This window comes from Lampetra planeri, chromosome 1 (genome assembly GCF_965212315.1).
Source record: "Lampetra planeri chromosome 1, kcLamPlan1.2.h2, whole genome shotgun sequence".
In the NCBI taxonomy this organism is placed as follows: Eukaryota; Metazoa; Chordata; class Hyperoartia; order Petromyzontiformes; family Petromyzontidae; genus Lampetra; species Lampetra planeri.
In genome coordinates, this window is record NC_136107.1 from 1,366,151 (window position 1) to 1,392,718 (window position 26,568).

The 26,568-nt window shown below is 43.6% G+C and overlaps 2 protein-coding genes across 5 annotated transcripts; one reads left to right on the forward strand and one right to left on the reverse strand.

Annotated features, from left to right (window-relative positions):
• Positions 1–11: 11 nt before the first annotated feature.
• LOC144723365 (dystrotelin-like) lies at positions 12–13,198 on the forward strand. Of its 2 annotated transcripts, XM_078602140.1 has the most exons (17): positions 12–82; positions 1,947–2,042; positions 2,941–3,010; positions 3,178–3,248; positions 4,076–4,150; positions 5,145–5,346; positions 5,539–5,624; positions 6,005–6,105; positions 6,520–6,591; positions 6,844–7,007; positions 7,272–7,383; positions 7,944–8,086; positions 8,631–8,757; positions 9,605–9,778; positions 10,144–10,398; positions 10,989–11,223; positions 11,410–13,198. In XM_078602140.1, exons 2-17 carry the CDS (start codon positions 2,036–2,038, stop codon positions 11,526–11,528), a joined length of 2,013 nt encoding a protein of 670 aa, XP_078458266.1. In that variant the 5' UTR covers positions 12–82; positions 1,947–2,035; the 3' UTR covers positions 11,529–13,198. The 2 variants fall into 2 exon arrangements, with proteins under 2 accessions (XP_078458266.1, XP_078458336.1); XM_078602210.1 differs by lacking the exon at positions 10,144–10,398.
• LOC144723495 (uncharacterized) lies at positions 11,746–26,483 on the reverse strand. 3 transcript variants are annotated; one of them, XM_078602487.1, is made up of 10 exons: positions 26,187–26,414; positions 25,226–25,303; positions 23,376–23,657; positions 20,711–20,785; positions 18,908–19,147; positions 17,786–17,974; positions 17,552–17,585; positions 16,758–17,413; positions 16,180–16,242; positions 11,746–12,393 (listed from the first exon to the last, which is right to left on the reverse strand). In XM_078602487.1, exons 2-8 carry the CDS (start codon positions 25,284–25,286, stop codon positions 17,206–17,208), a joined length of 1,089 nt encoding a protein of 362 aa, XP_078458613.1. In that variant the 5' UTR covers positions 25,287–25,303; positions 26,187–26,414; the 3' UTR covers positions 11,746–12,393; positions 16,180–16,242; positions 16,758–17,205. The 3 variants fall into 3 exon arrangements, with proteins under 3 accessions (XP_078458613.1, XP_078458457.1, XP_078458536.1); XM_078602331.1 differs by having other exon boundaries at positions 26,161–26,411; XM_078602410.1 differs by lacking the exon at positions 17,786–17,974 and having other exon boundaries at positions 26,161–26,483.
• Positions 26,484–26,568: the final 85 nt, after the last annotated feature.

Genomic DNA, 26,568 nt, shown 5'->3' on the forward strand with positions numbered 1-26,568 from the left:
GCCCGGCTCGCCCCGCCCGCTTTCGACAGGCTCGTCAATGGTGACCGCGGCCTTTTACAACGTGATTCTTATACATAACATTGTAATTCTTATACATAACATACAATGTGATTCTTGTACATAACATACAATGTGATTCTTGTACATAACATACAATGTGATTCTTGTACATAACATACAATGTGATTCTTGTACATAACATACAATGTGATTCTTGTACATAACATACAATGTGATTCTTGTGCATAACATACAATGTGATTCTTGTACGTGACATACAATGTGATTCGTATACATAACATACAATGTGATTCTTGTGCATAACATACAATGTGATTCTTGTACGTGACATAATGATTCTTATACATGACATACAATGTGATTCTTGTACGTGACATAATGATTCTTGTGCGTGACACACAATGTGATTCTTGTACGTGACATAATGATTCTTATACATAACATACAATGTGATTCTATACATAACATAATGATTCTTATACATTACATACAACGTGATTCTTATACATAACATTGTGATTCTTATACATAACATACAATGTGATTCTTGTACGTGACATAGTGATTCTTATACATAACATACAATGTGATTCTATACATAATATAATGATTCTTATACATGACATACAACGTGATTCTTATACGTGACATAATGATTCTTATACATAACATAAATGTGATTATTGTACGTGACAATGATTCTTATACATAACATGCAATGTGATTCTTATAAAAAACAATGATTCTTATACATGACATACAACGTGATTCTTATACGTGACATAATGATTCTTATACATAACATAAAATGTGATTATTGTACGTGACAATGATTCTTATACATAACACACAATGTGATTCTTATACGTGACAATGATTCTTGTACGTGACATACAATGTGATTCTTATACGTGTTTAATTTTAATAATTCCTAATACTGTACATTTCTGCACCTTGCTTACATAATGTCTTTTCGTTGCATGCTCTGTTGATTTGTAAAACTCATTACCTCTGTCAAATGATAAATTGGTAATGTAACAAATTATGTTGTCAAAATCAATGAGAATGTCGTTGGGGAAATTGACAGAGGTGGGACAAAGTCATTGTTATGCAAGTCCAAGTCGAGTCGCAAGTCATCAAATTCATGACTCGAGTCTGACTCGAGTCCAAGTCACATGACTCGAGTCCACATCTCATAGGTGGGACAAAGTCATTGTTATGCAAGTCCAAGTCGAGTCGCAAGTCATCAAATTCATGACTCGAGTCTGACTCGAGTCCAAGTCACATGACTCGAGTCCACATCTCATAGGTGGGACAAAGTCATTGTTATGCAAGTCCAAGTCGAGTCGCAAGTCATCAAATTCATGACTCGAGTCTGACTCGAGTCCAAGTCACATGACTCGAGTCCACACCTCTGGAAATTGATATATTATGCTTAATAGTGTCACATGTTCTGAAGTTACATTCTTAATATACAATACTAATGCATTTATAGATTTCCATTGTTAATATTTCAACATTTCAATTTAAAGCTTTCGTTACTGCAGGGATTCATCGTCTTGGTTCTTTCGGTAAAGTCACGTTAAATGGAAATAATAAAATAATAAAAATAAAACATAATAAAATAAAAAAATATTGTAAAATAATAAAATAAGATAATATTCTTATGTTTTCTTTTTATTATTTTATTATTTCCATTCTACGTGACTTTACCGAAAGAACCAAGAAGAATATTTCAACAATTACAGTACAGTATTTCAAATTGGGACTATCAATATTGTAGTCACAATTGTGGTATATTCCTATGCTGGTGTACTTTTAGGTTGCTGGTGCTTTCACCTCGTGATGGCAGTTAGCACTTATCTCTTAACTTCAGTGACTTACATAAGAGATCTGTCATTAATATCTACCTTTTGACATACCAGGTCTCGTCGATGTGTAAGTTCGACTTAACGATGTTGTCAACTTGGCTTGGCCATCATTAAAGCTGGACGCTACCACAAGAGTCGTCGCCATGAGAGGTATCAGGTTTGGTGCCATTAATGTGCAACACTACATTCACGTACGCCTGATATTTTATCTGGCATTCCAAGGGTAACACATAGATCATTGTATACTTCAGTCTGCAGAGCAATAACTTGAGCCTTTGACATGTTTACTTTCTGTCAAGTGTAACGTACTGTATAGTGTTTCCGTACAAGGAACACATGCAGTATTGTTGGTACAGCACACACGTGCCCTGTTGATTCATTATACAGGCAGTGTGTTATATTAAGTCCAAGCTTTAATTAGAAATTATAATTCAGACTATTAATAATTATGGATTAACAAATGGCTTAAGCTGCAATTTTCAGGTGCAATATATAATACAGCATGCAAAAAACGAACCGATGGAATTAGTAATTATGTACAGCATATTAAACTACACATTGTGTGCTGTTCACAAACATTAGTGATTTCATAGTACTACAGCTTACTGTAGCAGTGTTACTCACACACTTTGGCATACAGCATTGTGTTGCATTCCTCACGAGTAAATTTCAGTGCTGCAGAAGTTACCACGGGACAAAATGTAACTGCGTAATTGCAAAACAACTGCTGTACCCAGTGACACTTGCAGTGGCAGTGCTGAAACTGAACTGAAACGAATACAAGGTTTCGCTTATGAGCTTTCAGGAGATGGCAGTCTAGCAAAGGATTCTTGAATCCAATTCTGCCAGAGCTTTGTATGTTGGAGCATTACACCAGGTATTCATTCTGGTTTCCTCCCACATGTGAAATAACCATTAATGGAACTGAGCAACAATCCCAATGCAGAACCCTTACTGATAAAGAGTTATCACTATGGCTTTCCTTGATAAAGGGGACTTTTGTTGTTTTGCTATGAGATTCTGTTGCTGTATTTACCTTGCTTTCTAGCCTGGCACGGTGACAGCGATGGGCCATGGAAGACGATGGAGACAGACAGGGGAGTCCCATACTACGTGCAGTAAGTGGTTATTGGCTTCTGGCATTATCATTATAAACACAATATATAAACCCTATTTCGGTAGAGTGCAACAATCAACTTATATTTGGCATGTAACATTTATTCGAAACCGTGACGATCATTAACAGTGATGCTGTTTTCCTTGCTGCTTGCTTTTCTGTTGGCAGAAGGGGCAGTGGGGCGAGTGGTCAGATTCACTGGTTCCACCCTGCCATGCAGGGGGCTCTTGGAGACTTGGGTAAGAAATGGTCTCACTTCAAATTCGAGAGAATAGAAAGCAGGAGATACATCTGTACATCAGTTGAGAATTTAATTGGGCACATTTGTTTAAATTACGTTTTTTTACTTGACCTCACAAAGATTTCACTTTCCAGAGCTATTAAACTATTTATTATTTTACCAGATAAGACCCACTGAGCTACAGAGCTATTTTTTAGATGCGACCTGGGCACAAATGATAGCTCAACGAAGTAGCTTATCATGTGCAAAGTGGTAGCACAAAATACCCTCAACGCATGTTTCTAAATGTGGAGGGAAAAACCAGAGAACCCGGACAAAAATCCACACGATCACAGGGAGAACACGCAAACTCCAAATATACAGGCGTCATGGTCAGGATCGCCCACAACCTCCTGTATACCAGGCAAGGTAGTTAACGTCTCGCCACCATGGTGTCCCCATGTGCCCTTTCCTCTCAAAGGAGTTACATTCTTGCCATAGAGGCAGAAAGTCACTCTGTTATACAGTACATTGTTTTAGTTGCCTGATAAGTGCTTTCTTAGTATCAGACCGGACTTGCAATTAAAACTTGCACGAGTTCTAAAGCCTGTTTTTGCTTATGTTGATATACACATGACCAAGACAAAAACAGTACATCAAAGTATTTCATGTGAGCGAGAAATGTAGCCTCGAATTGAATAGATATCAAACCTGAATGTGTGCGTTCGGCATAAGGAGGATACCCACACACCGCCTATTCGATACCATTCTTACACCAGCTATACTCCCGTAGTTAGATGGGCCCACAGTCTGTTGATGCTTAGTTGCTGCGTCTTCTACTTACAGAACAGCTGAACGTAATCCGCTATGCTGTGTACAGGACGGCCGCAAAATTGCTGGCACTGCAGAAATTCTGCTGCTGTGAGTATCTTTGCACCACATTTGCTGTCTCTTTGCCAAAACTGTAAAATGTGTCATCTCATAAAAATGTTCCTTCCCTTAATAGTGTGAGTTGGGTTACGGGTAGACAGCAGTGCTTCAGTGCTACAAAATAGAAATGTATGAGAATGTTAAAGACTTAAACATGATATCTGGGATATTCCAATGCATAGCACAAATAGCCACATTATGTAATATTTATAACATCCTTAAGCAATGTATGCCATTTTTCAGGTAAACATTGATAAATATAATACATTTTCAAATGTACAATGCATAGTGTTGCCAAATGGCAGTGCGATAATGAAGTTTCAAGAGAGGTGCCTTAATGAGGGAAATTAGATAACTCGACATGTCTCAGCAGGTCATGTCTTCAGTTCCATGAATAATTTAGTTTTAAATATTGAACTGAAAATGGAGGCTAAATTCAAAGTGCTGAACTAGACATAACAGACCAAAACGTTTGTCCATTTGAACATGCTTGTCTCAAACAGTGATGTAGTCTTCATATTCTAGATTTGAAGCTTTCGTGACTGCAAGGATTCATACTCGTATCTATTTAAATGTAGGCATTTTCTTTATCAAAATATATAGCTCCCATGAATAACTTATAAATATTTTATTTTATCGAGGTTCACATAATTTTAGATAATTGCAATTATAATAAGTGGTATTTTACGCTGTCTCTTCGATTGCACAAAAAAATCTGATTGAGTTTTGATCACTATGTAAAATGTCACAATGGTTATCATGAAACAGTTGTGAATAAGTCCTGAATTCTAAAAGAGCCAAAATCAAGAAAATGTCCATTAAGTCTCACTCATGGTCATATGTAATACCCCATATCCAAAAATTGTCATAGCTAAATATTCACTTGTATGCCACTGTTTCTCTAAAATTTTCCTTAGTTCAAATGCAAAAAACAAACAAGTCACCGGGTAGTGAAAATTGGCTTTATATTCTACGTGTATTGCAGTGCATCTGGTGAGCGTGTCCACAATCCTAACGGTGTTCAATTCCTCCGCCGTGGACTGGGAGAGCGAGCTGAATGTCCGGCAAGTGTACCAACTGTTGCGGCAAGTGCATGGCATGGCCAGCAGAGAGCAGCCCTTGCCGCATGTTGATGGGGAACTTGCGAGCGAGCTCACCCTCAACCTGCTACTTGCCATATGTGACAGGTGAGGGCGTACGGTGCTAAATGTTACAGCGACTACACATTCTATTAATGCTCTGTAAATACCAATGTAGTAAGAACGCTTTCATTTTGAAAAATTACAAGTTGAATTTCTCCTTCTGACCTAGTTATACGAGTAAATGAGTAATTCCTCACAGACTTTCACCGGCCTGTTGACTGTGCTGTGGTTTTGAAGTGAGCAGAGTGGCCAGGTGTCTCCCCGCTCCATGTGGAATGCCCTGCTGCTCCTTTCCACCGGGCAGCTGACTCACAAATACAGAGGTGGTGTTGTGTGCTTTTGCTTTGCATAAAGTTTGAGTTTGTCTTGACAGACTACAGAGAAAATAATTTCGTGGGCTCAATCCCACACTAATATCTGCAGTACTTCCACATTATAATGCTATAGGTATTTCATGCAATAACATTTCTGTACTTTTGAGTCCAAAGGTATAGGTTAAAAGTAGCTGTCATAGTCATCGGTAGCGTAAGGATATATTTCATGCATTTGGAGCATTGTTAATACTGTAATATTCTGTATCAAGCAGTAGGGATACTACATCTGCACCTCTAAGGTAAATTGGATGGTAATTTGAGAACCATTTGAAAACATTTTTGTGAACCACGAAACGCACTTGAAGGAGCATTTCTTTATTGTCTTCTAGCTCTTTATTGGGCCATGCTGCACAACCATCAGGGCAAGAGAGATGTTGCGGCTGGAGTGAGCAAGTCCGCTGTCAGGACCTTCCTACAGGACACTACCCAGGTGCTGCATGGATAGAGACAACGTACAATATTTGTTCCACAAGTAACTGAAGAATAATATTTTATGTGAATCTTATGCAGCATCGTACATAATGGACTCCTCCTGTTTGCCAATTTAAAAATAACTTATGATGTCAGTTGATAAACCTTAAACATGCACATTAAAAATAGCACGAGATAAGTTTATTCCCATGATAATAATACACATTCATTGTTCAATTCATCCATCTATATATCGGCATACTGTTGAAATGTATACTTAAGTGGGGGCTGCGTAGAGTGTGCATGTGAAAATGAGTTGAACATGTAATGTTTGTTTAACGTCCATATCCTTAACAGTCTATATGGCTCTTGAACAGGAAAGGGTAATGGATTTGTTTTTTTAGTCCCGGAATGCTTTGTGCATGCTTCACAGCTGTTGGCACTGCTGGGGGAGGGGTGTGCGTTTGGGACGGCTGAAATGGCGGTGACCAGCCTCTTCCATGCCGTGAGTTACCATTCAAACATTCCAAGGTTTAACTTTCCGTCCATAAAACCGACCCATTAGCCACGGAACCCCTGAGCATATTGAATTCCTATGTGCATGAGGCATACAATCTACAAGATAAACTACGTGCAGAATGCAGTTTATGCATGAACATATAGAGCTCAACAGCTGTGTGCTTATGCTGCTATGAGGATCTGTGACAGGCGTATGATGTGTGAGTAACCTGCTGTGCCTGTGCGTTTTGTCACACAGGAGTCTGTCGGCAGCATCACAGAATCTCAGTTTTTAGGGTGGTGCCTCTCTGAGCCGCAGCTCTTCCTCTGGTTGCCTGCAATGTACCGGATGATGAAGGCTGCGGGGAGCATTCATGAGGCCAAGTGTAACATTTGCAAAACTTGCCCAATTGTGGGTCTCAGGTGCCTGATGCATACAAATACAAGAGTAACACCACAGTCACAAAGCCTGATTTCCCCTACCACTTTGTGTCCATTACTTGATTGTACGAATGCTTTTCAACAGTGCAAGCGTATGAAATTATTTGTTGGAAATTGTTTATTTTTACAGGCTAACTTTCAGCCACACGCTACCATACACAGCCATGCAACCAGCTTTCACACCAAACGCAAGCAGTAATATTCTGATGGTGATAATTAATGTGCACTGACCTCTGTCATTGCCAGGTTCTGCTGTTTGCGCTGCTGGAACTTGGACTTGTGCCAGAACTGTTTCCTGACTGGGCGGGACACTGGGTGGCATGCGCCTTCGCATCCCGTCATGGAGAGCTGCACCTCGGTCAGGCCATAGATGTACTCCACAATTTAAAATCTGCATATGATGAGAAAGACCCATCATAACAGAAACGTAGTGTAGGCCGGAAAACCATGAGTTTCAAACAACACGCATAAATGTGTGCAAAAAGCACTTGGCCTCTGTGTATTATGCAAAATCCATCATCAGTCCCTGAAGAACTGCTTCGGTCACCAAAATGCGTTTAGATTATTTAGATAATTTTGTTGCTATAAATTTTATCATTTGTGGCTAGGTCACTTCTGAAAAATAAGCTAATAGCTCAGTGGGCTATACCTCGTAAGATACATTTTTGTAGTTTTGTTTGCATATTTAATTCAGTGATATGTTTACCTTTCCTTTACTTTTCACTCTTATCGTTTTTTTAAATATTGTTGTTGTAACGTTCTGGACTGAAATTAATTTGAGCAAATGTCACCAGCTGACAGGTATGGTCAAATAACTCCCATTACCCGCATGGTGTCAGAGAACCCCGGTCAGGCAGTAGCCAAAAGGGCTGTGCATGTACGCGATGAGTACACGCAGGGTGTGCTGTTGGCACGCAGGGTGGAGTGTGGAGTGACGTGCGGCTGTGCCTGAGGAAGGTGAGGAACATTGTTCTAGGCGAGCGCTGTCGCACGAAGGAGGCATGGAGACGTGGTCGCCTCTGCCCGTCTTCTCCACTCAGCGCAGGACCATCTCAGTCGGTGTGCGTGACTAAGCCTCTGGCATACAATTTGCTGTGCTTGTACTGCATGTACCTTGATATGCACATGGTGAATTTTGCATCGTAGTTTAAATACACATTTGGCTTCTGTGCAGTGTGCCTAAAATCGCAGTGTGTTTGATTTCACATGCCGGTTTGGTAGTATCATGATTTATTCTGTAACTCTATATTACTACAGCGAATTAATTGTATAAATATGGTTGTAATTACATTAAATACCGTGGAAAAACCATCCTAAACTATTAATAGAGTACCTTTGGTATTTAAACAACACGTTCCAAAACAACTTTGTTTTATACTTGTACATATTTATGCAGTGTCTAAGAATTATGCTTAAAAAAGTAGTTTTATGTTTACTGACCAAATTCTCAGTAGTGCCCGTGCAGTTTCACCACTTTAGATTGTGTTCACGAGTGCATTAATATTTGGTCAATTCGCAAAATAAGTAGGACTACCAATAAGGCCACTTACAGACATATTTTAGAACTTGTCATCGCGTGAACGACGTCCACTCCTCCCTATGCAGTGCGACTGGCGAGGTGGCAGTGGCCCCTTCTCATGGCCACTGCATGGACCCCTCGGCAGGGTCCCCCTACAGGGTGGCCGGGGGCCTCCCCCTGAAAAGGCACGGCTCTGAGCCACTCCAGCAGCAGGTAAGGCCAGGCCAGGACGACTTAAGGAGCTTGCACACCTTCGATGCCACATGTAAGAGTATTATATCGTATGGAGTGGTGGCGCAGGAGTTGGCGCACTGTACTGTGGACCCAGCGACTTACATTTGACTTCCAGCCATGACTAACATCAGTGGTGAGTGATATCTTACCTGGTCCTGGGCCCCACCGTTGCTCACCCAACAGCGTGGTGAAGCCTTTATCAAACAATCCACATATCTCTTGACTTAAAGCTTTCGTGACTGTAGGAATTCATATTCTTTGGGTCTTTCGGTAAAGTCACGTAGATAGGTTCAAAGAAAATAACAAAAAATGACGACGTTTCGATCACAATACAAGCGGTCGTCTTTTTTTATCCTGAAGACGACCGCTTGTGTTGTGATCGAAACTTCATAGTTTTTTGTTATTTTCTTTGAACCTATCTCCGTGACTTTACCGAAAGACCCAAAGAATATGTAATCCCCATAACTGACAAGGCATGGGGAAGCCTTAATCCAGCAGTGGAGCAATGCATTTCTAAAGGCCTGCACATTATCATGAGTATAATATATTACATCTGTGCTGTGTACAATTTAAGTGTTAAACAGGGACCTCTTTCCGATAAGTTAAAACACTCATACGTTCTCATTAATTGCAACCATAGTTTAGAATTGTTTTAGATCTAAATGCACACAGAAATAGCACCTATCGTGCCTGCAGTTTGGTGTTGAGTTGAAGTCAACTTTGAACTACTGTCCACAGTAGATTGCTGAAGGTTTATCTCGCTATTTGAGCGGCATGTGAAGCGACCGCTTGTGTACTGGTGTGTTACACTCTGCCGCTGGGCCAGGCGCATCCTGTGTCTGCAGAAGTGTTGGCCAAGGTGGAGCTTCAGGAAGGACGGCGAGAGATGAGTCCCAGACCTCGACCCACACAAGAGCGCACACGGCAGCGTCCAGTGCTCGGCCACAATGCACACCACAAGGCGAAGGGCGTCATCACATGCCACTCTGCACTGCAAACGGTACCCGGCCAGTTGCTTTTCATCAAAAAGGACGCAGTACAGTAAATTAAGCAATATAAGCTCTGCAACAGCAGAAAGAGCTATAAGAGCTAATGACATGTTTGGCGATGGTTATGTTTACAGTTTTACATTTTAAAGCTATGAAAAGCTACCCCGCATGCCATGTTAAAAAGAAAACCACGTTGACGATTAAGTAAATCACCTGTTTAATTTTTCAACGTAAACTTAAGAAGATTACTTCGCAGGCAGCACCTGCAACCTGTGCGGCTGAGGAGTAGGCTCAAAATGAGTTTACCGTAATGTAAATTTCGTGCCGCTCACCATTATTTCCAGCTTCAAACGCAGAAACGTATCTCTGTTTCTAGGGGCACGCCAGCAAAGGGAAGCAGTGTCTGGCTGTGGCGGCCAGGGAGAGCGTTGTGTTCAGTGCAGTAGTGGCCAGATCTGGTGAAGATACCCTGGTTCATCCTACCTCCGTTGTTCCTGCCACCTCTCGGCATTGCCCCAGCGAAACAGGCAGCCACCAGCAGCAAGCACATGCGTGTTCTGCCTTACATGGCTACAGCATTGAGCCTCACAAGTCTGAACGTTGTGGCTCACATAAGCGACTTGGTAGCAAGGTTCGTCATCCATCCAGTTTAATACAAACACCGATATAATTCTAGATTTGAAGCTTTCGTGACTGCAAGGTTTCATACTCTTGGGTTTTTTCGGTAAAGTCACGTAGGTAAAAATAAAAGTAAATAATAAAATAAATGAAATAATAAAATAATAAATCACGACGTTTCGGAGGCAACACAAGTCTCTGTCATCAGGTGGGACCGTCACAGCTAAATTTACTGTATCAGTATTTTTCCTCACTTGATACAGTAAATTTAGCTGTGACGGTCCCACCTGATGACGGAGACTTGTGTTGCCTCCGAAACGTCGTGATTTATTATTTTATTTCTATTATCATTTTTATTATTATTTGACCGACGTGACTTTACCGAAAAAACTTAAGAGTACCGATATAATTTACAAACGCAACAGGTCAACTATTGCTTCATGCTATGCATCACCTCAATTCATGTGAAGCAGCAACACACATTTTTACCAGATGCAACAATTGTATTTTTGCTAGAAGAGCAACGTGCCTCAATCAGATGTTTGTAATTGAAAGGAATGACGTGACTGTATTGACACGAGACAAATGTATTCTCCTAATCAGAGACGGGATCTGAACACAGATAAGAGACAGTCCCCCAGGAAGCAGCTCATGTCGTCTCCCCAACAAATTGTGCCGAGCGAGCGAGACCTTTTCGTGGAAAAGCCAAATCCCGGTGGCAGCTGGGAATGCTGCACTCAGGAGCGGAGCGCAGAGCAACAATCCAGAGGGTCCTTCCACGAAGTGGAGGAACTCATTGCTAAACTGGAGGACGCTCTTGTACTTAAAGCTACGTCAGGTAGGTCTGTGGTCAGCTTTGCACTGAGTTGTGATTTTGTTTCAGCAAATCGTAAATGGTATCTGAAGATAATACTGACATCCTGTTTCATTCTATGACTTACAATGGGATGTGATTGTGTGTGTATGTGTGTACATGTGTGAGCATATTTGTGCATGTGTACATATGTGTTTGTATCTTTGACAGGGTGCTCTATGGCAAGACGGCAATTTTTGCTGGCAGCTACGAACATGGAGACAACTTTTTCCCAACTGGTGGACACCATGGCTTGTCAGACAGGCCCTGAGTGCACGTATGCTGCCTGATTCGTTTTGTCTGTTCACAAATATGTCACTTAACGAGGTTTCATAGATGTCGAACACTCGTAAATGAGCACGTTAGCCAAGATGACCCAATTTCGTTTGTAGAGTAAAAAACTGAAGTGTAAAACATCCTTAAAAGTATCAGTTGTGTGTGAATTTAAGATGTGAAAGAGATATGAGTTAAAACTTGTGAAGAAACAAGCTGCATTTTAAGAGTACATGAAAGGCATTCATATTTATTTTTGGAAAACATAACATTTTAAATCTGTTCCGCATAAATATGTGTTAAGGTCAGTATTTACAATTTATAGGCCACATGAAGATTTCTGAAAAGTGTTATTACCTTAGTTTGGCACTCTTAGTTATACTAAACTATCTGAAAAACAAAAAACACCTCGAAACTTTCAAACATTTTCACACTTTACATGAGTTAAAGATAAACTTGAGAGCATAAGAATAACAATGTCATGGCATCCTGTAGAGATAGAATGTTGAAATTGGCTCGTGGTGTGTAGGAACGAATTGCATTGTTGCATCGCAAGACTGTGAGAGATGGCGACATCTTGGGCAGGCATTCGTCCAGCAGTGGATAGATCAAGGCTGATGTTGATGTAGATCGCATCTCTGGGAACGACCTGCAGGGTCTGCTTCTGGTGTGACGTTGACTCTGGAACGTGTCGACAAAAGCCATCGGCCAGTCTCGCCAAAATTATGAATCGGGCGCTTCGACATGAAGCTCTGTCTTTATCGCCCACGTAAGAGAAGCTGTCGGAATATTCTGTAACACTTCATTCCACTTCTCCATAGAGGTCGTCGTTGAAGTAGACATCTTCATTCCTGCGAGGTTGCGCTTCTGCATTTACAGATACTGGCAACATACGCACAACCACACACAGACCATATATGACCAGACGCACCCACAAATACAAACACACCTACAGCAGAACGTCACTTGAATGTGTGCAGAAAGAAGGATTTGTTAGTAACTGCTGACACGCAGCCGTAGTAATAATAATAACAACAATGCGAGTGGATGCTGGCCACGGACTCCGGAGTGAAGAAGCACACTGGAGATACCCATTGGGTTCTGCTCGCTCTGCGTTGGTCCAGCTTTCTCTTTTGAATGGCAAATGGACGACCCTCATTTTATCTTCTTGGTTCTTTCGGTAAAGTCACGTAGGACCAAGAAGATGAATCCCTGCAGTCACGAAAGCTTTAAATCGAAATTTGACCCTCATTTTAGTTTATAAGCCATTCTGCTCCACTTTTAAGTCTTCTCAATTACATGTTGAAAACCCTCTAGAAATTCCCAATTTCAAGTACAGATTATGGAAGAATGGATTTTTAAATAACTCCCTGAGAGTGTAAAAAAACAGGGCTTAAGGTGAAATCTTACGTCCCATGTCTGGAATTACTTTACAGTTCAGTCCTCCATATTCACTATACTCAATATTCTAATGAGTCGCTCAATTTTCCACATTTACCATTTCAATATTGTCTGATTTGATGAATGATGCACAGTCAATGTAGTCAACATAACCTTTGTGTATCGTATTTTGTCATGTGTAATTATTACTGTACCTTGTTTTGTGTCTGAAAAAAAACCTTGTACACACTTTGAGAATGCCAAGCCGCTGTTGTACTGCCCTTTTGTTAAACTTGATATTCAGCCGTATTCATCTTCTTGGTTCTTTCGGTAAAGTCACGTAGAAGGGAAGTAATAAAATAATAAAAATAAAACATAATAAAACAATTCTCATGACGTTTCGGCCACAACGCAAGCAGCCATCCTCAGGCGAAGAATGAAACACCCCAAGCTTGGAGCGTATATTTAAGCTGGGTTAGAGGGGGGGGAGGTGGGAAGAAGAGCGCCTAAACAAAATAATTTGCATATCAAGAGGAATTCAGCATATGGAAAATGCGTAGGAGGTGGGCGGGGGGGGTTCCAAATCAATACTATGCCCGTGCATTATGCAGGATTAGCAGCATCAAAGGGGGGGGGGGGAAGGGGGGGAGCATTAACAAAGGAAAGGAATGTTAATAGTATGTAGCTGTAGTTACTAAACAACCACGTAAAAAACTACAGTATAAACTGCATGACAAACTAAAGTATAAACTACATAGCATCATCAGTAAACTTACTATACTCTACAATAAGCTGAGTTACTAACAGTAAGTAATACATGAAAAATTCTACGTTGTAAAAAATTATATAATATGCTTCCATCTAAACTTTATTCTCTTACATCACACGCGTCTATACCGTACTATATACTTCCATAGGCAAAACCAACATTAAATTACATACTGTATTGCTATAAACCACCCTATACCTTATACATTTTTAATATAACACTATGTATTATTCTACCCACCCTAATGTGTATCAAAATGGTTTATTACGTCCTTCCAGTGATTGCTAAGCCAGAATCCATCTTCTCGGTTAAAATTGTCTCTGTGTTTGTAAATGTGGATCGCCTCATGTACGAATCTCTCATGATAGCCAGATGGCTTGCAGAGAACCTCTGTCTTGGAGAAGTCAATGTCATGTGAGCCCACTGAGTTGTAACAGTGATCTGCCACGGCTGAGGTGTTTGTCCTACAGTGTTTCAGGTCAGCTTTATGTTCACGGATGCGGTCCGAGACATGTCGTTTGGTTTCCCCAATGTAACTGCTACCACAGAGGCAACTTAGTTTGTAGACACCAGGGTACTGTATGTCTGGAACCACATCTTTTACAGACGGTACCAGATCACGGATTTTATGTACTGTGTTGAATCGGACCTGGATCTTGTGTTTAATCAGGATTTTGGAGATCTTTTTTGTGACCCCAGCAATGTAGGGTAAGGTGATGGTCTTGAAAGGCTCCTCAACAGGATCCTTCTTGGTGGTTATCTAAAACCGGATTCCCACCACCATCCATCCCAGAAGAATTCCCTCATCAAGACTCTATATCATAGAGCCCAATGCATCTCCGACCATGAACACATTTCCAGTGAACTCAAACACGTACGCCAAGCTCTTAAGGCTAATGGTTACTCCGACTACACAATCCGCAAAGCCATCACTCCAACCACCAAGAAGGATCCTGTTGAGGAGCCTTTCAAGACCATCACCTTACCCTACATTGCTGGGGTCACAAAAAAGATCTCCAAAATCCTGATTAAACACAAGATCCAGGTCCGATTCAACACAGTACATAAAATCCGTGATCTGGTACCGTCTGTAAAAGATGTGGTTCCAGACATACAGTACCCTGGTGTCTACAAACTAAGTTGCCTCTGTGGTAGCAGTTACATTGGGGAAACCAAACGACATGTCTCGGACCGCATCCGTGAACATAAAGCTGACCTGAAACACTGTAGGACAAACACCTCAGCCGTGGCAGATCACTGTTACAACTCAGTGGGCTCACATGACATTGACTTCTCCAAGACAGAGGTTCTCTGCAAGCCATCTGGCTATCATGAGAGATTCGTACATGAGGCGATCCACATTTACAAACACAGAGACAATTTTAACCGAGAAGATGGATTCTGGCTTAGCAATCACTGGAAGGACGTAATAAACCATTTTGATACACATTAGGGTGGGTAGAATAATACATAGTGTTATATTAAAAATGTATAAGGTATAGGGTGGTTTATAGCAATACAGTATGTAATTTAATGTTGGTTTTGCCTATGGAAGTATATAGTACGGTATAGACGCGTGTGATGTAAGAGAATAAAGTTTAGATGGAAGCATATTATATAATTTTTTACAACGTAGAATTTTTCATGTATTACTTACTGTTAGTAACTCAGCTTATTGTAGAGTATAGTAAGTTTACTGATGATGCTATGTAGTTTATACTTTAGTTTGTCATGCAGTTTATACTGTAGTTTTTTACGTGGTTGTTTAGTAACTACAGCTACATACTATTAACATTCCTTTCCTTTGTTAATGCTCCCCCCCTTCCCCCCCCCCCTTTGATGCTGCTAATCCTGCATAATGCACGGGCATAGTATTGATTTGGAACCCCCCCCCGCCCACCTCCTACGCATTTTCCATATGCTGAATTCCTCTTGATATGCAAATTATTTTGTTTAGGCGCTCTTCTTCCCACCTCCCCCCCCTCTAACCCAGCTTAAATATACGCTCCAAGCTTGGGGTGTTTCATTCTTCGCCTGAGGATGGCTGCTTGCGTTGTGGCCGAAACGTCGTGAGAATTGTTTTATTATGTTTTATTTTTATTATTTTATTACTTCCCTTCTACGTGACTTTACCGAAAGAACCAAGAAGATGAATCCCTGCAGTCACGAAAGCTTTAAATCGAAATTCAGCCGTATTGCTTAGTGATTTCTTTAGTTTCTTTACGCAAGAAAAGCCTCACCGAGTCTCATGACTTTTTTATGAGGATCCTGTCAAGTTTTCACAGTATTACGGCGATGGTTGCGATGCATAAATCCAATTGCAGGCCGTGCCTAATATGCTTCAGGCCGGCCGCTGGATTCGAACTGTGAGCCTCTGCAACAAGCTGCCACGCGGCCATGCCACTGCCCTTTATGAACTAATTAACTCACATAATGCAATTAAATACATCGTTACACATTGGCTTAGGGGTTTAAGAGTTCTCAAAGGAAATGGTGAGGCATCACAAGTCCCCGCTTACCCGTCTCAGACTTGCTGATGTTCTCGTAGTCTTGCAATTCTATCTCTATCTCAGTTCCACTTCCTGCACTCAAAGACACAGAACTTGCTGTTGGTTCATCAGAAGTAAAACACATGTTTTGTGAAATTGCACAGATTGGACAATGCATTGTTTTTGGCACCTTAGCAACTAATATACGAAGTTTGAGTTTAGTTGATATCTTAAAAGGATGATCCCGTTTTGCCAACTGCCTGACTATTTTACAAGGTGAGATGCGTGGTGCGTGAGCACAGCAGCAAAACAAAAACAATGTAGATAACAAGTACAGGGTCCTTATGGAATAATATTGCACAATTTACAAACGAGTTTCAAAGATACCGTACAGGTAACATTGATGGACTGCAGAGGGCTGGTATGAGCAGTTGTGGTTGCTACGATGTAGTGGTGGTGGTGGTTTTGGCAGTTCAAAGCTTGATGTATTGGAATTTCAAAGCTCAGTTAGGTGGAGGTGTAGTGGTCATGACTGTAGCGGCGTTGGTAATGGGTAGCGGTGATGCTGTAGGGGGGACGGCAGAGTGCTGGGCGTTTTGGGACCGCACCTTGACTCAGACCACTCATCGGCACGTATTCCTCGCCACAGTCCTCCTCCATAGACTCTGTCAAAGTAGCGTATGTTAGGTTTATTGTGCCAAAGAAAGCATGAATATTATGAAAAAAGCACGCCACGTGAACCAAAATGTTTCCTGTCAAGAAATATTTATTTAAAAATGTAAATGATATATTTATCTCGAAGATGGAAACTACCAGTGGGCCTAGAGTCCTAGACCACTGTGACATTGCATAATTTTATGTTGAAGCCATTTTACATTAGGCTTCAGGCTGACGTTAAAATTAACCATTAGTTTAACGTCCCAATTGAAATATTTTTTTAAACATACAATGCAGCAAGCATTCTCATCGAGTAGGTTTTTTTTCACAAGACACCACCACCGTGAGTCTAAATGTATGCACACCAACTTTCACACGTCACATCGTTGCCACGAGCCATCAAAACCACACGTCACTCGAACTACTTATATCACTCCTGCAAAAACAACAAAACGAACACGAGCTCAATGTAGATGCTATCCTGTGTGAGAGATTCTCACTCTGCCTCACAATACACACATTCACTCTACCTTGGTAACGGTCCAGTACATGGTTGGGTACGGCCATTGCTTTTTCAGGCAGCATTGTCTGTGGCTTGCAGTCGTACCTGTGTTACATTCATAGCAATCGGCGACACGTGCATCAGGACACTTGTAGAAAATGTCTGTCTAAAATTGAATTGAGTTATATCAAGCACACTGTGTGGTACTGAAACAGCAAAAAAAGAGCAAGTGAAAAGACTTACTGGGTTGCGTATGGAGAGAGTAGTACTTTCTTCCCTAAAAAAAATGTGAAGAAAATCCGAATTAAACATCACATCGCCACGGTCTCATCCACTCCCCATGTTTCCCTTCGACGTCTAACTGCAAGACGCGTTCTCGTGTAGACGTTACATTCAAGTGGAAATTAACGTAGCGTGCCTACCCCGGCCCTTCTAAACAGCGTCAAATCAACGAGAAAGCGTCGGCGAAACACGTACTCATGAAGCAGGCGTAAGTGATTGCTGACAGAAGCAGCAGTGGCAGCAGCGCTGCCCCCACGCAGACGGCGATGAGCAAGGGCATAGGGAGCGACGAGATGGTCCACAGGCTGCTCTCGGAAGAACGACCGACCTCGCTCATCAGCAGCTTGGTCTCGTTGCACCACCAGCCATTCATCGTGGACGAGCCTGGACAGAGAGCGCTGTGAATCCACGTGCACAGTGTTCGCCACGTGACACCTGCTATGGATATTGCACACACGTGGCGGCTTGAATCGAGCAATTCGTCATCTCGGTAAACACAGCACGCAGACACAGCGGCTCGCGAGTATCTTTCCGAGCATCTCGATGAGATGACCTCTTGTATGTTGAACTTCTTTCGCACCGTACGTAGCCAACCGCGCTAATCGGAGGTGTGAAGCAACCCAAAGTGGAGGTCCGTGCTGGAAGTTGCGTCACAAATTGATCTTAATTTGGCGACTCGGGTGGGTCAACTGTATGGGCCAAGGTGTCACCTTGATTACTGAAAACCTCGACGCAGAAGCTGAGCATGGCACGACATGGAGACCAAGGCCACACCGTGTCGGCTCGCGCCGCTCGCAGAGGCGTGCGTTGGCGTAAGCGCGGCGACGAACAAAGTTTCAGTTTTTTTATTTATGAGGTATAACCCTGTGAGCCATGCGGCTCTTGACTCGGGTGCAACCGCAACAAAACAAAAGCATGAACAAGAAACATCTTAAAGTGAAAAAATAAAATAAATGAAAACAACTAAATTAAATCACGACGTTTCGGGCGCACACACAAGCGTCCATCATCAGGTGGGAAAGCATGGCCTACTGCTGATGCAGACAGTCTGCGCCCGAAACGTCGTGATTTAATTTCGTTTTCATTTATTTTATTAAATTCTTTACCTACGTGACTTTACCGAAAAAACCAAAGAGTATGAATCCTTGCAGTCACGAAAGCTTCAAATCTAGAATCTTAAAGTGACTACACGCAACGGAAAAATCCTGTAAAAAAAACAGCAAAGTCTTGCAGAAAAAACACCGCATTCCAACGCTGCGCAAAAATCCCAGTGGGATGCAAGTCGAACAAAAGTGTCCACTGTGCAAAGGGGCTGACTCGATTTGCTGAGGCAGAAGTGGGTGTCGCGGTCCCCGACGGTGCAGGTCCACAGCCCTTCCATGCTGGCCGTCACCACCTCTCCGTGCTGCTCGTCCGCGCCCTTCCCCAGCGTGAAGAAGGTCCAGCGCACGGGGGGGGCAGACGAGGCGTGCCGGGGAAGCCGGCAGGTGAGGTTGACGGACGTGCTGGCCACGAAGGGGCCATGTGGAGACGCTTCGATGTGCAGCCCCGTGCAGTCTGAGGTCACCAACGCCAGACACACAGCAAAGGGGCCGTCCATAAATGACGTCACGCGGTTTTGAACGATTTTTGAGCCCCCCCCACCCCTCGTCACACGGCGTCACGAAAAGTCAGACCCCCCCCCCCCTTTAAATGTGACGTCACAAAGCTCTGCCCCCCCCCCCCCCAAACCATATTTCCATTTTGAAAATAGAACATGATTCAAATCGCTTTAAACTATTGTCATTGTAGTGCGTATTTAATGTGGCGCTGCACTCTGATGTTGTAGGAGTGTTATCACAATTAGTGTTGTTATAACAATTCTATATTTATTTAAAGTTGCGCATTTTGATGTGACGTCACATTTCTCACCCCCCCCCCCTCGTCACACATTGTCACAAATGTCTGACCCCCCCCCCCCAGGTGCGTGACGTCATTTATGGACGGCCCCATATATGTTTATTTGTGTTGTTCGTGAATAAGCTTTAGGTTTTTTTACGTCCCTTAAGGACATGTAAACTACATCCCACAAAGCCACGCAAGCGCGAGGAACCACAGAACGAGTGAGCCGGCGCCAACAATTGCCCAAGCTCTGCGGCTCTCTATATGTTCAGATGTTATCAGACAATTGAGTCTCTTTTAACAACATCGCATCGATTAATTACTTCATTGTCATCATCGGGAGTTAATTGATCACTGACGATGTTTGGGAGTCGCTGATTGACTGGAGTGACCACGTAACGAGTAACCACGGCCGTGGCGAGAGAGAGATGTTGGATGTGGGGTGATGCGTCTGGAAATATTTTCCAGTTTTCCGACTCGGATAGACCAGGCTGAAGTTAAGCCCTGGTAATTATTATCGTCGGATCATCGATATCAGTAGTCTGCTATGTCTCAAACTATACATTTATAAAATAGATATGCAATTGGCATTATATTATAGTAACACAATTAGCGTAAGATAGACACAGTGGAGTCTGCCGGTTCGTTGAAAAGATAATTTATCAATACTCTTTGGTTCTTTCCGTAAAGTCACGTAGGTATAAAATAAAATACATTTTTAAAATAAAATAAATTTTTTAAATAAAATAAATTTTTAAAATAAAATAAAAAAATTAATCAGATAACTTTTATACCTACGTGACTTTACCGAAAGAGAGAGTATGGATCCCTGCAGTCACGAAAACTTTAAATCATTGATCAAGTTTCACAATATATTTAGAAAAAATAGTTGTAGACGAAAATGTGCTGCGCCATAAACAATGTTCCTGGCAGCATAAAAAAAGCCCGGTTCTGAAATCGCCACTCTTCCACGCTGATTCTTCTATCGGAAGTTTTCTTTATGAGAATTGGCAGCTGAGTCGACTCCACAAACACCTGAATCAGGAGCCCCGTTCAATGGCAAGAAAACGTAGGACCCATGACAAGGTCCGAACAGTACTCCCGTGGCTGCAGATTAATTAGAATAAACGCGCCTTTTAAATCGAGCAAATGTACGAACAATGCAATGGCACACCCACAATCCTTTACATGCCCAGCACTGTGGCCACATCGTGGCAACGCGATTCAACTAACACACACAGCAGCTTTGCGGGTGGCCTGAATGCTGATGTTGAACGTTGGCGTGACCACGTGGACGCCGCTCGTAGCCAAGAGCTGCACAAGAAGCAAAACAGCCTTATCAACGTGACACACGCACACCCAGCACCCCCTGCCGTGCCCACCTTATCGCAGAACACCATCGGCCACTTACGCACGCCGCACAACTACGACAACAACAACCGCCGTTCGCCACTAAAGTGGTGGTGACGTCTCCACGGCGCTTGTGCCAGGCTAGGTGCACCTTGAGGTCACGTGAAGTGTCGTAGGCTCGCTGCTGGCAGGTAACGGGATAGACCCAGGTGTTATGGGGTTAACTGACTTAGAGGTGACTGGCAGATGCACCACTTGCTGTGTTTTAGCCGCCCAGAGCTCAGCTCATTGTTGTGAGCGTCGCTCCTCTGCCCTCCACTGTTGTCGGAGGGCAACTGCCTCCAATTGCCCAGTAGCGTCTTTAACAAGCCTCCTCCACGGAGACCTTGACATCGCTGTTACTAGTCATCGGCAAGTCCACTGGGCTTCATATCCTCGAGTACCACATCAGTTCATCTCTTATCTAGCCCGTGCCGCGCCCATTTAGCCCCCTGTATCCGGCCAAATAGAAATTGCTTGGGCATGCGGTTGCTGGGCATGCGGTGGCTGGGCATGCGGGCTACATGGCCCAGCCAACGCAGCCTCGTCTGCGTAGGAGCTCTCTGATGGAATTAAGACCTGACTTTTCAAGGATCTGTGAGTTTCTCACACAATTGTGTAGGCAGACCAACCTGAATGTTTTAAACCAGCGGAAAAATTACTCCTTTAAAGGGCTCACATTTCGCAGGCATAGAGAAGAGAGGGCATAGCTCTTGTCAAGCAGACACGGGGAGCTTTGTATGGAGCAATAGGCCATATAATGTCCACACCGGGCTACACAGCTGATGACAAGATAATGCTGCTCGACTGATTTGAAGTGCTGCTAAACCGCAGCTGGTCATAAGGACACTGCCCAGGTATGGAACCTTCTCGATGCTCTCCACAACTGCCCATCACTCATGGGTAGTGAAGGGGTGGGGTAGTATTTGATGATATAACTTACTCAGGTAGGTACTTTGTTTTGTGGAGCTAATAATAAAAATGTCCATTATCTTAGTAGCATACTGCAGGTTCAGCAGTAGAGTATCAATTACCAGATAATGTTTGACCAAAAAGGAGCCATTCCTTGACTGCACCCGGGCTTCGATTAGCTCCCTGTTGTATCTATACCAGATCGAAATTCCACCAGCACAGTCATGGAATAACTCTTTGGTTCTTTCGGTAAAGTCACGTAGAAAATAAATAAATTAAGTAATAGAATAAACGTTTTGATTGCAACACAAGCAACCGTCATCAGGTAAGAATGAATGAGAAAACAAACCTAGTAAACTTAGAAATGTAATGCAATTCAACAAAGAGAGTCGGCTAACACAACAGTCAACAGCCTACCTGGTTGATTACGTTTTTCCAAAGATTGCTAAATTTGAGAGAGAGACAAAACAAAGACACAGACACACACAGACACACAGACGGTTGCTTGTGTTGCAACCGAAACGTCGTATTCTATTATTAAATTTATTTTCTTTCTACGTGACTTTACCGAATGAACCAAAGAGTAATTCCTGCAGTCACGAAAGCTTCACATCAGGTTTTAGTCATGGAATTATTCTCGAACGACATGGTCAACGAAGAGGTTGAATAGTGTAGGGGGCCAGAGGACATTCCAGTCGCACCCCAAGGTGAACAAAAAATAGCTCTGACTCCCTAACATGCAGATTTACCTGGGCATGCTCGCCATCATGAAGGTCCTTAATGATTGTGAGCAAAGGGTCAGGGACTCCGAAAGCACGAAGAGTAACCAAGACCCCTGGCCTACTTATATTACCATAGGCCTTGAGCAGGTGCATAAAGGTGAGATGTAGGTCCTGTTGAATTTCCCTACACTTCTAATGTCGTGAAATACCGCCCCGGCCTGAAACCACATTGAGGCTCCGCAAGCCTCTCCTCAGTGCGCTGCCTGGCAAGGCAAGGCAATGTTGGATAACCCTTGGCAGGATCTTTCCCAGCAAACGGAGGAGAGAGATGCAACGATAGTTGTCACAAGATTATTTTGGTGTTATCACTGTGGATTTGATAAGGTGATTAAGTGGAGAGGTTACCAGCTCCTCACATGCACTAATAAAAACAGAAAAAACTAACAGAGGCGCACTGAAAGCTAAAAGAGCAGACACACAAATAAATACGCAAACCAACATACAGCTACACACACAGACGTACAAAGATCCCCGCATATCCTTAAGAGACCGTTGGAGAAAGTGCTGTTAGCGAGCACCTATTAAGGCTGGCACGGCACACAAGGGGGTGGGTGGCCAGAACCACGCCCGGCCACTTTGTCTCCCCAGTACTGTTTACACACCGCACCAGATACTCATTTGAGTCAACCTAGGGGAGGCCCAGGACCTGTTCACTTTATCGTCGTGTTGGCCGTGAGCGGTAATCGAACCCGGGTCCATTCATTCAGAACAAAAATCATCCCAGCTCACGTTTCCCCAAATGTATCTGGGCACCTCTTGTGGTCTATGATGGGTGAATCGATACATGGCAGCTCGATCGACATCGCGACAACGCCACGTACCGGGCGTGATCACGAGCTCCACGTTCCGGTGCATGCTCTCCGGCACGATGAGCTTCCCCGCGTCTCTCGCCGTCAGGTTGCTCAGCACGAGCTCGCAGTTGGGGTTGCTCGTCATTTCGATCCGACCGTCGAATTGCTCCGAGGCAGGTTTGCCCTCCGCGCACTCTTGAAAGTCGGGCAACCAGAACCAGTGGTTCACATCGGATGCCTCGGTGCAGTTCAACACAACGGTGCCTCCCTCCTGTACCCGCTTCACCAGCACCTGCTGTTCCGCCATGCATCCTGCAGGCAGAGAGGAGGCACGAGTTCATGGCGTGGGCAAGTGGGTTTCAACCGAAATGCTGTCCCAATAAACGGCTCGTAAGACGATGCGCCTATGCCCTCAAAACCTCAGGACTTGAGGGTGCCAACAATATACCGTAAGATATTTCAGGGGTTATAGGTATGCTAATGGCCACCTGCATCTGCAAACTATTCTTAGATTGAGATGCTAATCAAGCTAGGCAGGCTCTTTGGCAATTCGAGCCCATATCTGAGATGTGAAAACCCACAAACCGCAGGTTTAAAAAAGTAACTTGGGTTGCCCTTGATTGATTTCCCACAACCACCAAACAACGTATTGAAGCACACATTTTCATGCTTTTATCCAACTTAAAAAAATATCAAACAGGATCTTTGTCAATTCCAAACATCGTCAAAACCGAAGTGAAATCTGTAATGCACAGGCCAATGATCCAATGTGAGCACTGTGAGAATAGAAGATTCAAAATGCAAACAATCGTCAAATGGAGGATGGGTATTGTTCCAGTGGTGGATTTAAGCGTCTGGATAGGGGGTAGCCAGGCTAGGGGTCTGGATGGCTCGTTTAGGGGTCTGGATGGCTCGTTCAGGGGTCTGGTTGGCGAGGTTAGGGCCCACGGCTGCTTGCCTCGTGTGGGTCACTCCCTATTAGATTGCCCCTCCTCCTTTTGAAAAATAGGGTCTCTTCACTTTGTGTTCACTTTTATTTTGTTTACGTTTAGAATATCAGACACCTGTCTTGGGCAGGTACTAAGTAATTAAAACATTCTGCATTTCCTTCAAAGTGGTCTAACATTTTGCTCAATACGTGCGTAAGTTCGGCGGAGCAATAAATTGACTTTCTGTTGGCCATGTGTCCTCATGTAGTTGGTCCACGTGATGTCTACAGCCACGAGAGGTCCTCCAATGCTGGCACCATCCGATGACAGACGCAAGGAATCTATTTTACGAATCAAGTGTCACTCGAGAATCAGGGGAGTCGGTAAGGAGAATGATGGTGCGTGCCAGGTTACGTTACTCGGAGCAAAAACGCCAGGTGATCGAAACCCTTCGTCTGTGCCCTCCAACCCCGGACCTGCTTACCCCCCCCCCAAACCTCCCTACGGTCCTGCAGTCCCCATGGGAAGTCTCCGGCTTGGGTGAGAGGCAGTGCCGGATTATCCTCGTAGCACAAGTAGCTACATATGTAGTAGCTATGGGCCCCGCACTTGGAAGGGGCCTGCGCTAAATGCTTTCAAGGTATAAATTCCGGTTCAGTAATTCTGCACTTGCTCTATTACTATAGTACTATACTGCCTTCAACTTTTACGAACGACTGCGTGTTTAAGGTTAGCGATTTGTCGTATTATCTGGCTGCATAGCGAATGGAAAAAATACAATTACTTTACTATGCAAGTAAAAAATGTGTTTTATATTTATGTGTTTTATTTATTTAGAGCCCCTTTATAACATGCTACAGGCCCCTCCTCGAGCTTGATCCGGCGCTGGTGAGAGGTGGCCGAGGTAGGCGGCGGGGACGATGTAGGAGGGATGAGAGATTGGCCACTCACCCAGCAGCGCACCGAGCAAGGCGCTGACAAGGAGGAGGAGGAGGTCCCACGGCGGCCGCATGGCCCTGGACACTGTCCCTGCAGGAGAGACGCAAGGGGTTAGCGCCGGTCTCTACAGCCCCCCACGGACTTCACAGGTCCCCCGTGTAGCCTTCAAAAAAATAGACTGTTGGGGCAACTTATCTACTCAACCACTCTGGCTTCTCAGTGTGCTGTGAAGAAGAGACATTTCCCTAAACATCCTCTATTTTTTATGTTATATTTCTTGTTAAGGCATTGGTGTTGGTAATTGGTGCGTGTGCACCACTGTCAGTGCAGTATCTCCAGTTGTCCTATTTCGGGATGTTTTCCAACTCCATACACGAGCGACATTTTGTCAGAACAAGGATAGCCAAAGGAACATTCAAAGATCCCCCGTATAGTCTTCAACAGTCTGTTGGGGCAAGTGCTGTTAGCGAGTAGCGCCTACGAAGGCCGGCACGGTGCAAGAGGGGGTGGGTAGCCAGCACCACGCCCCACCGAAGCAGGTTACTCATTTTAGGTCGAGTCAACCTAGGGGAGGCCTTGGACCGGTCCAGATAATCGTCACTGGTGTTGGTCGTGAGCGGGAATCGAACTTGGGTCTCCGGGTTCGCAGCGCAGCGCGCTAACCGCTCCATTACCGCACAGACCATAGAATCACACATTAATGCTTAATGAGCCAATGTTACGTATCTTCCTCCCTTGTTGAAAACATTTTATTGCATCTTAATCATGCATCATCACGTCGATTTATGTGCACGTACCCATTGATGAATCAAGTCGCCGAATATAGGAACAATAAAACAGGCATGCCAGGCCACCAGATTTCAGTATAAACAAGGCAATAAAATATTTAAGCGAACAAAACAATGGCAATACTGTGTCAACACATTGGTCTGAAGCACACGACTGACCTCTGGAGGTGACAGATGCAGCTGACCTGGTTGCGTGTTGCAGAGAAGAAGCTGTTGTGTCCGTGGCACACAGACTGTGCCCACGGGGATTGGGACCAGCAGTCGCCAGGAGCCCTCCGTGCCAGCCACACGCGAGTCCTGACCGTGCCAACGAGCCACGCGGACCCCACTGGGCACCAACGACACCCGTGGCCCTCCGTGCCAGTCTGTGACCGAGCCCCGCTTTCAGTGTATCTTCGAAAAATGAGTCGCATTTAGATTTCCGCCAGATACGATCAGCGTCACAAACAAGTCTTGTGGCGACACGGGCTGCCCGCAACAACACAGGGCCCAGCGGCCAGACCGCCGGCATCAGCTGTGACCCACAGGCTGTGAGTGTAACGACACAGTAGCGTTTGCGCCCTTACC

Excerpts from the sequence above, each read along its gene's own strand:
- LOC144723365 (XM_078602140.1), top strand. Across the intron at positions 9,779-10,143 it reads GCCACTCTGCACTGCAAACG|GGGCACGCCAGCAAAGGGAA; the intron begins GTACCCGGCCAG and ends CTCTGTTTCTAG. Across the intron at positions 11,224-11,409 it reads TGTACTTAAAGCTACGTCAG|GGTGCTCTATGGCAAGACGG; the intron begins GTAGGTCTGTGG and ends TATCTTTGACAG.
- LOC144723495 (XM_078602487.1), bottom strand. The coding sequence starts at position 25,286 with ATGCGGCCGCCGTGGGACCTCCTCCTCCTCCTTGTCAGCGCCTTGCTC. Across the intron at positions 20,786-23,375 it reads GGAGCTCGTGATCACGCCCG|CTCTTGGCTACGAGCGGCGT; the intron begins GTACGTGGCGTT and ends CTTCTTGTGCAG. Across the intron at positions 19,148-20,710 it reads AGGCCACCCGCAAAGCTGCT|ACTGCACGGGGCTGCACATC; the intron begins GTGTGTGTTAGT and ends TGGTGACCTCAG.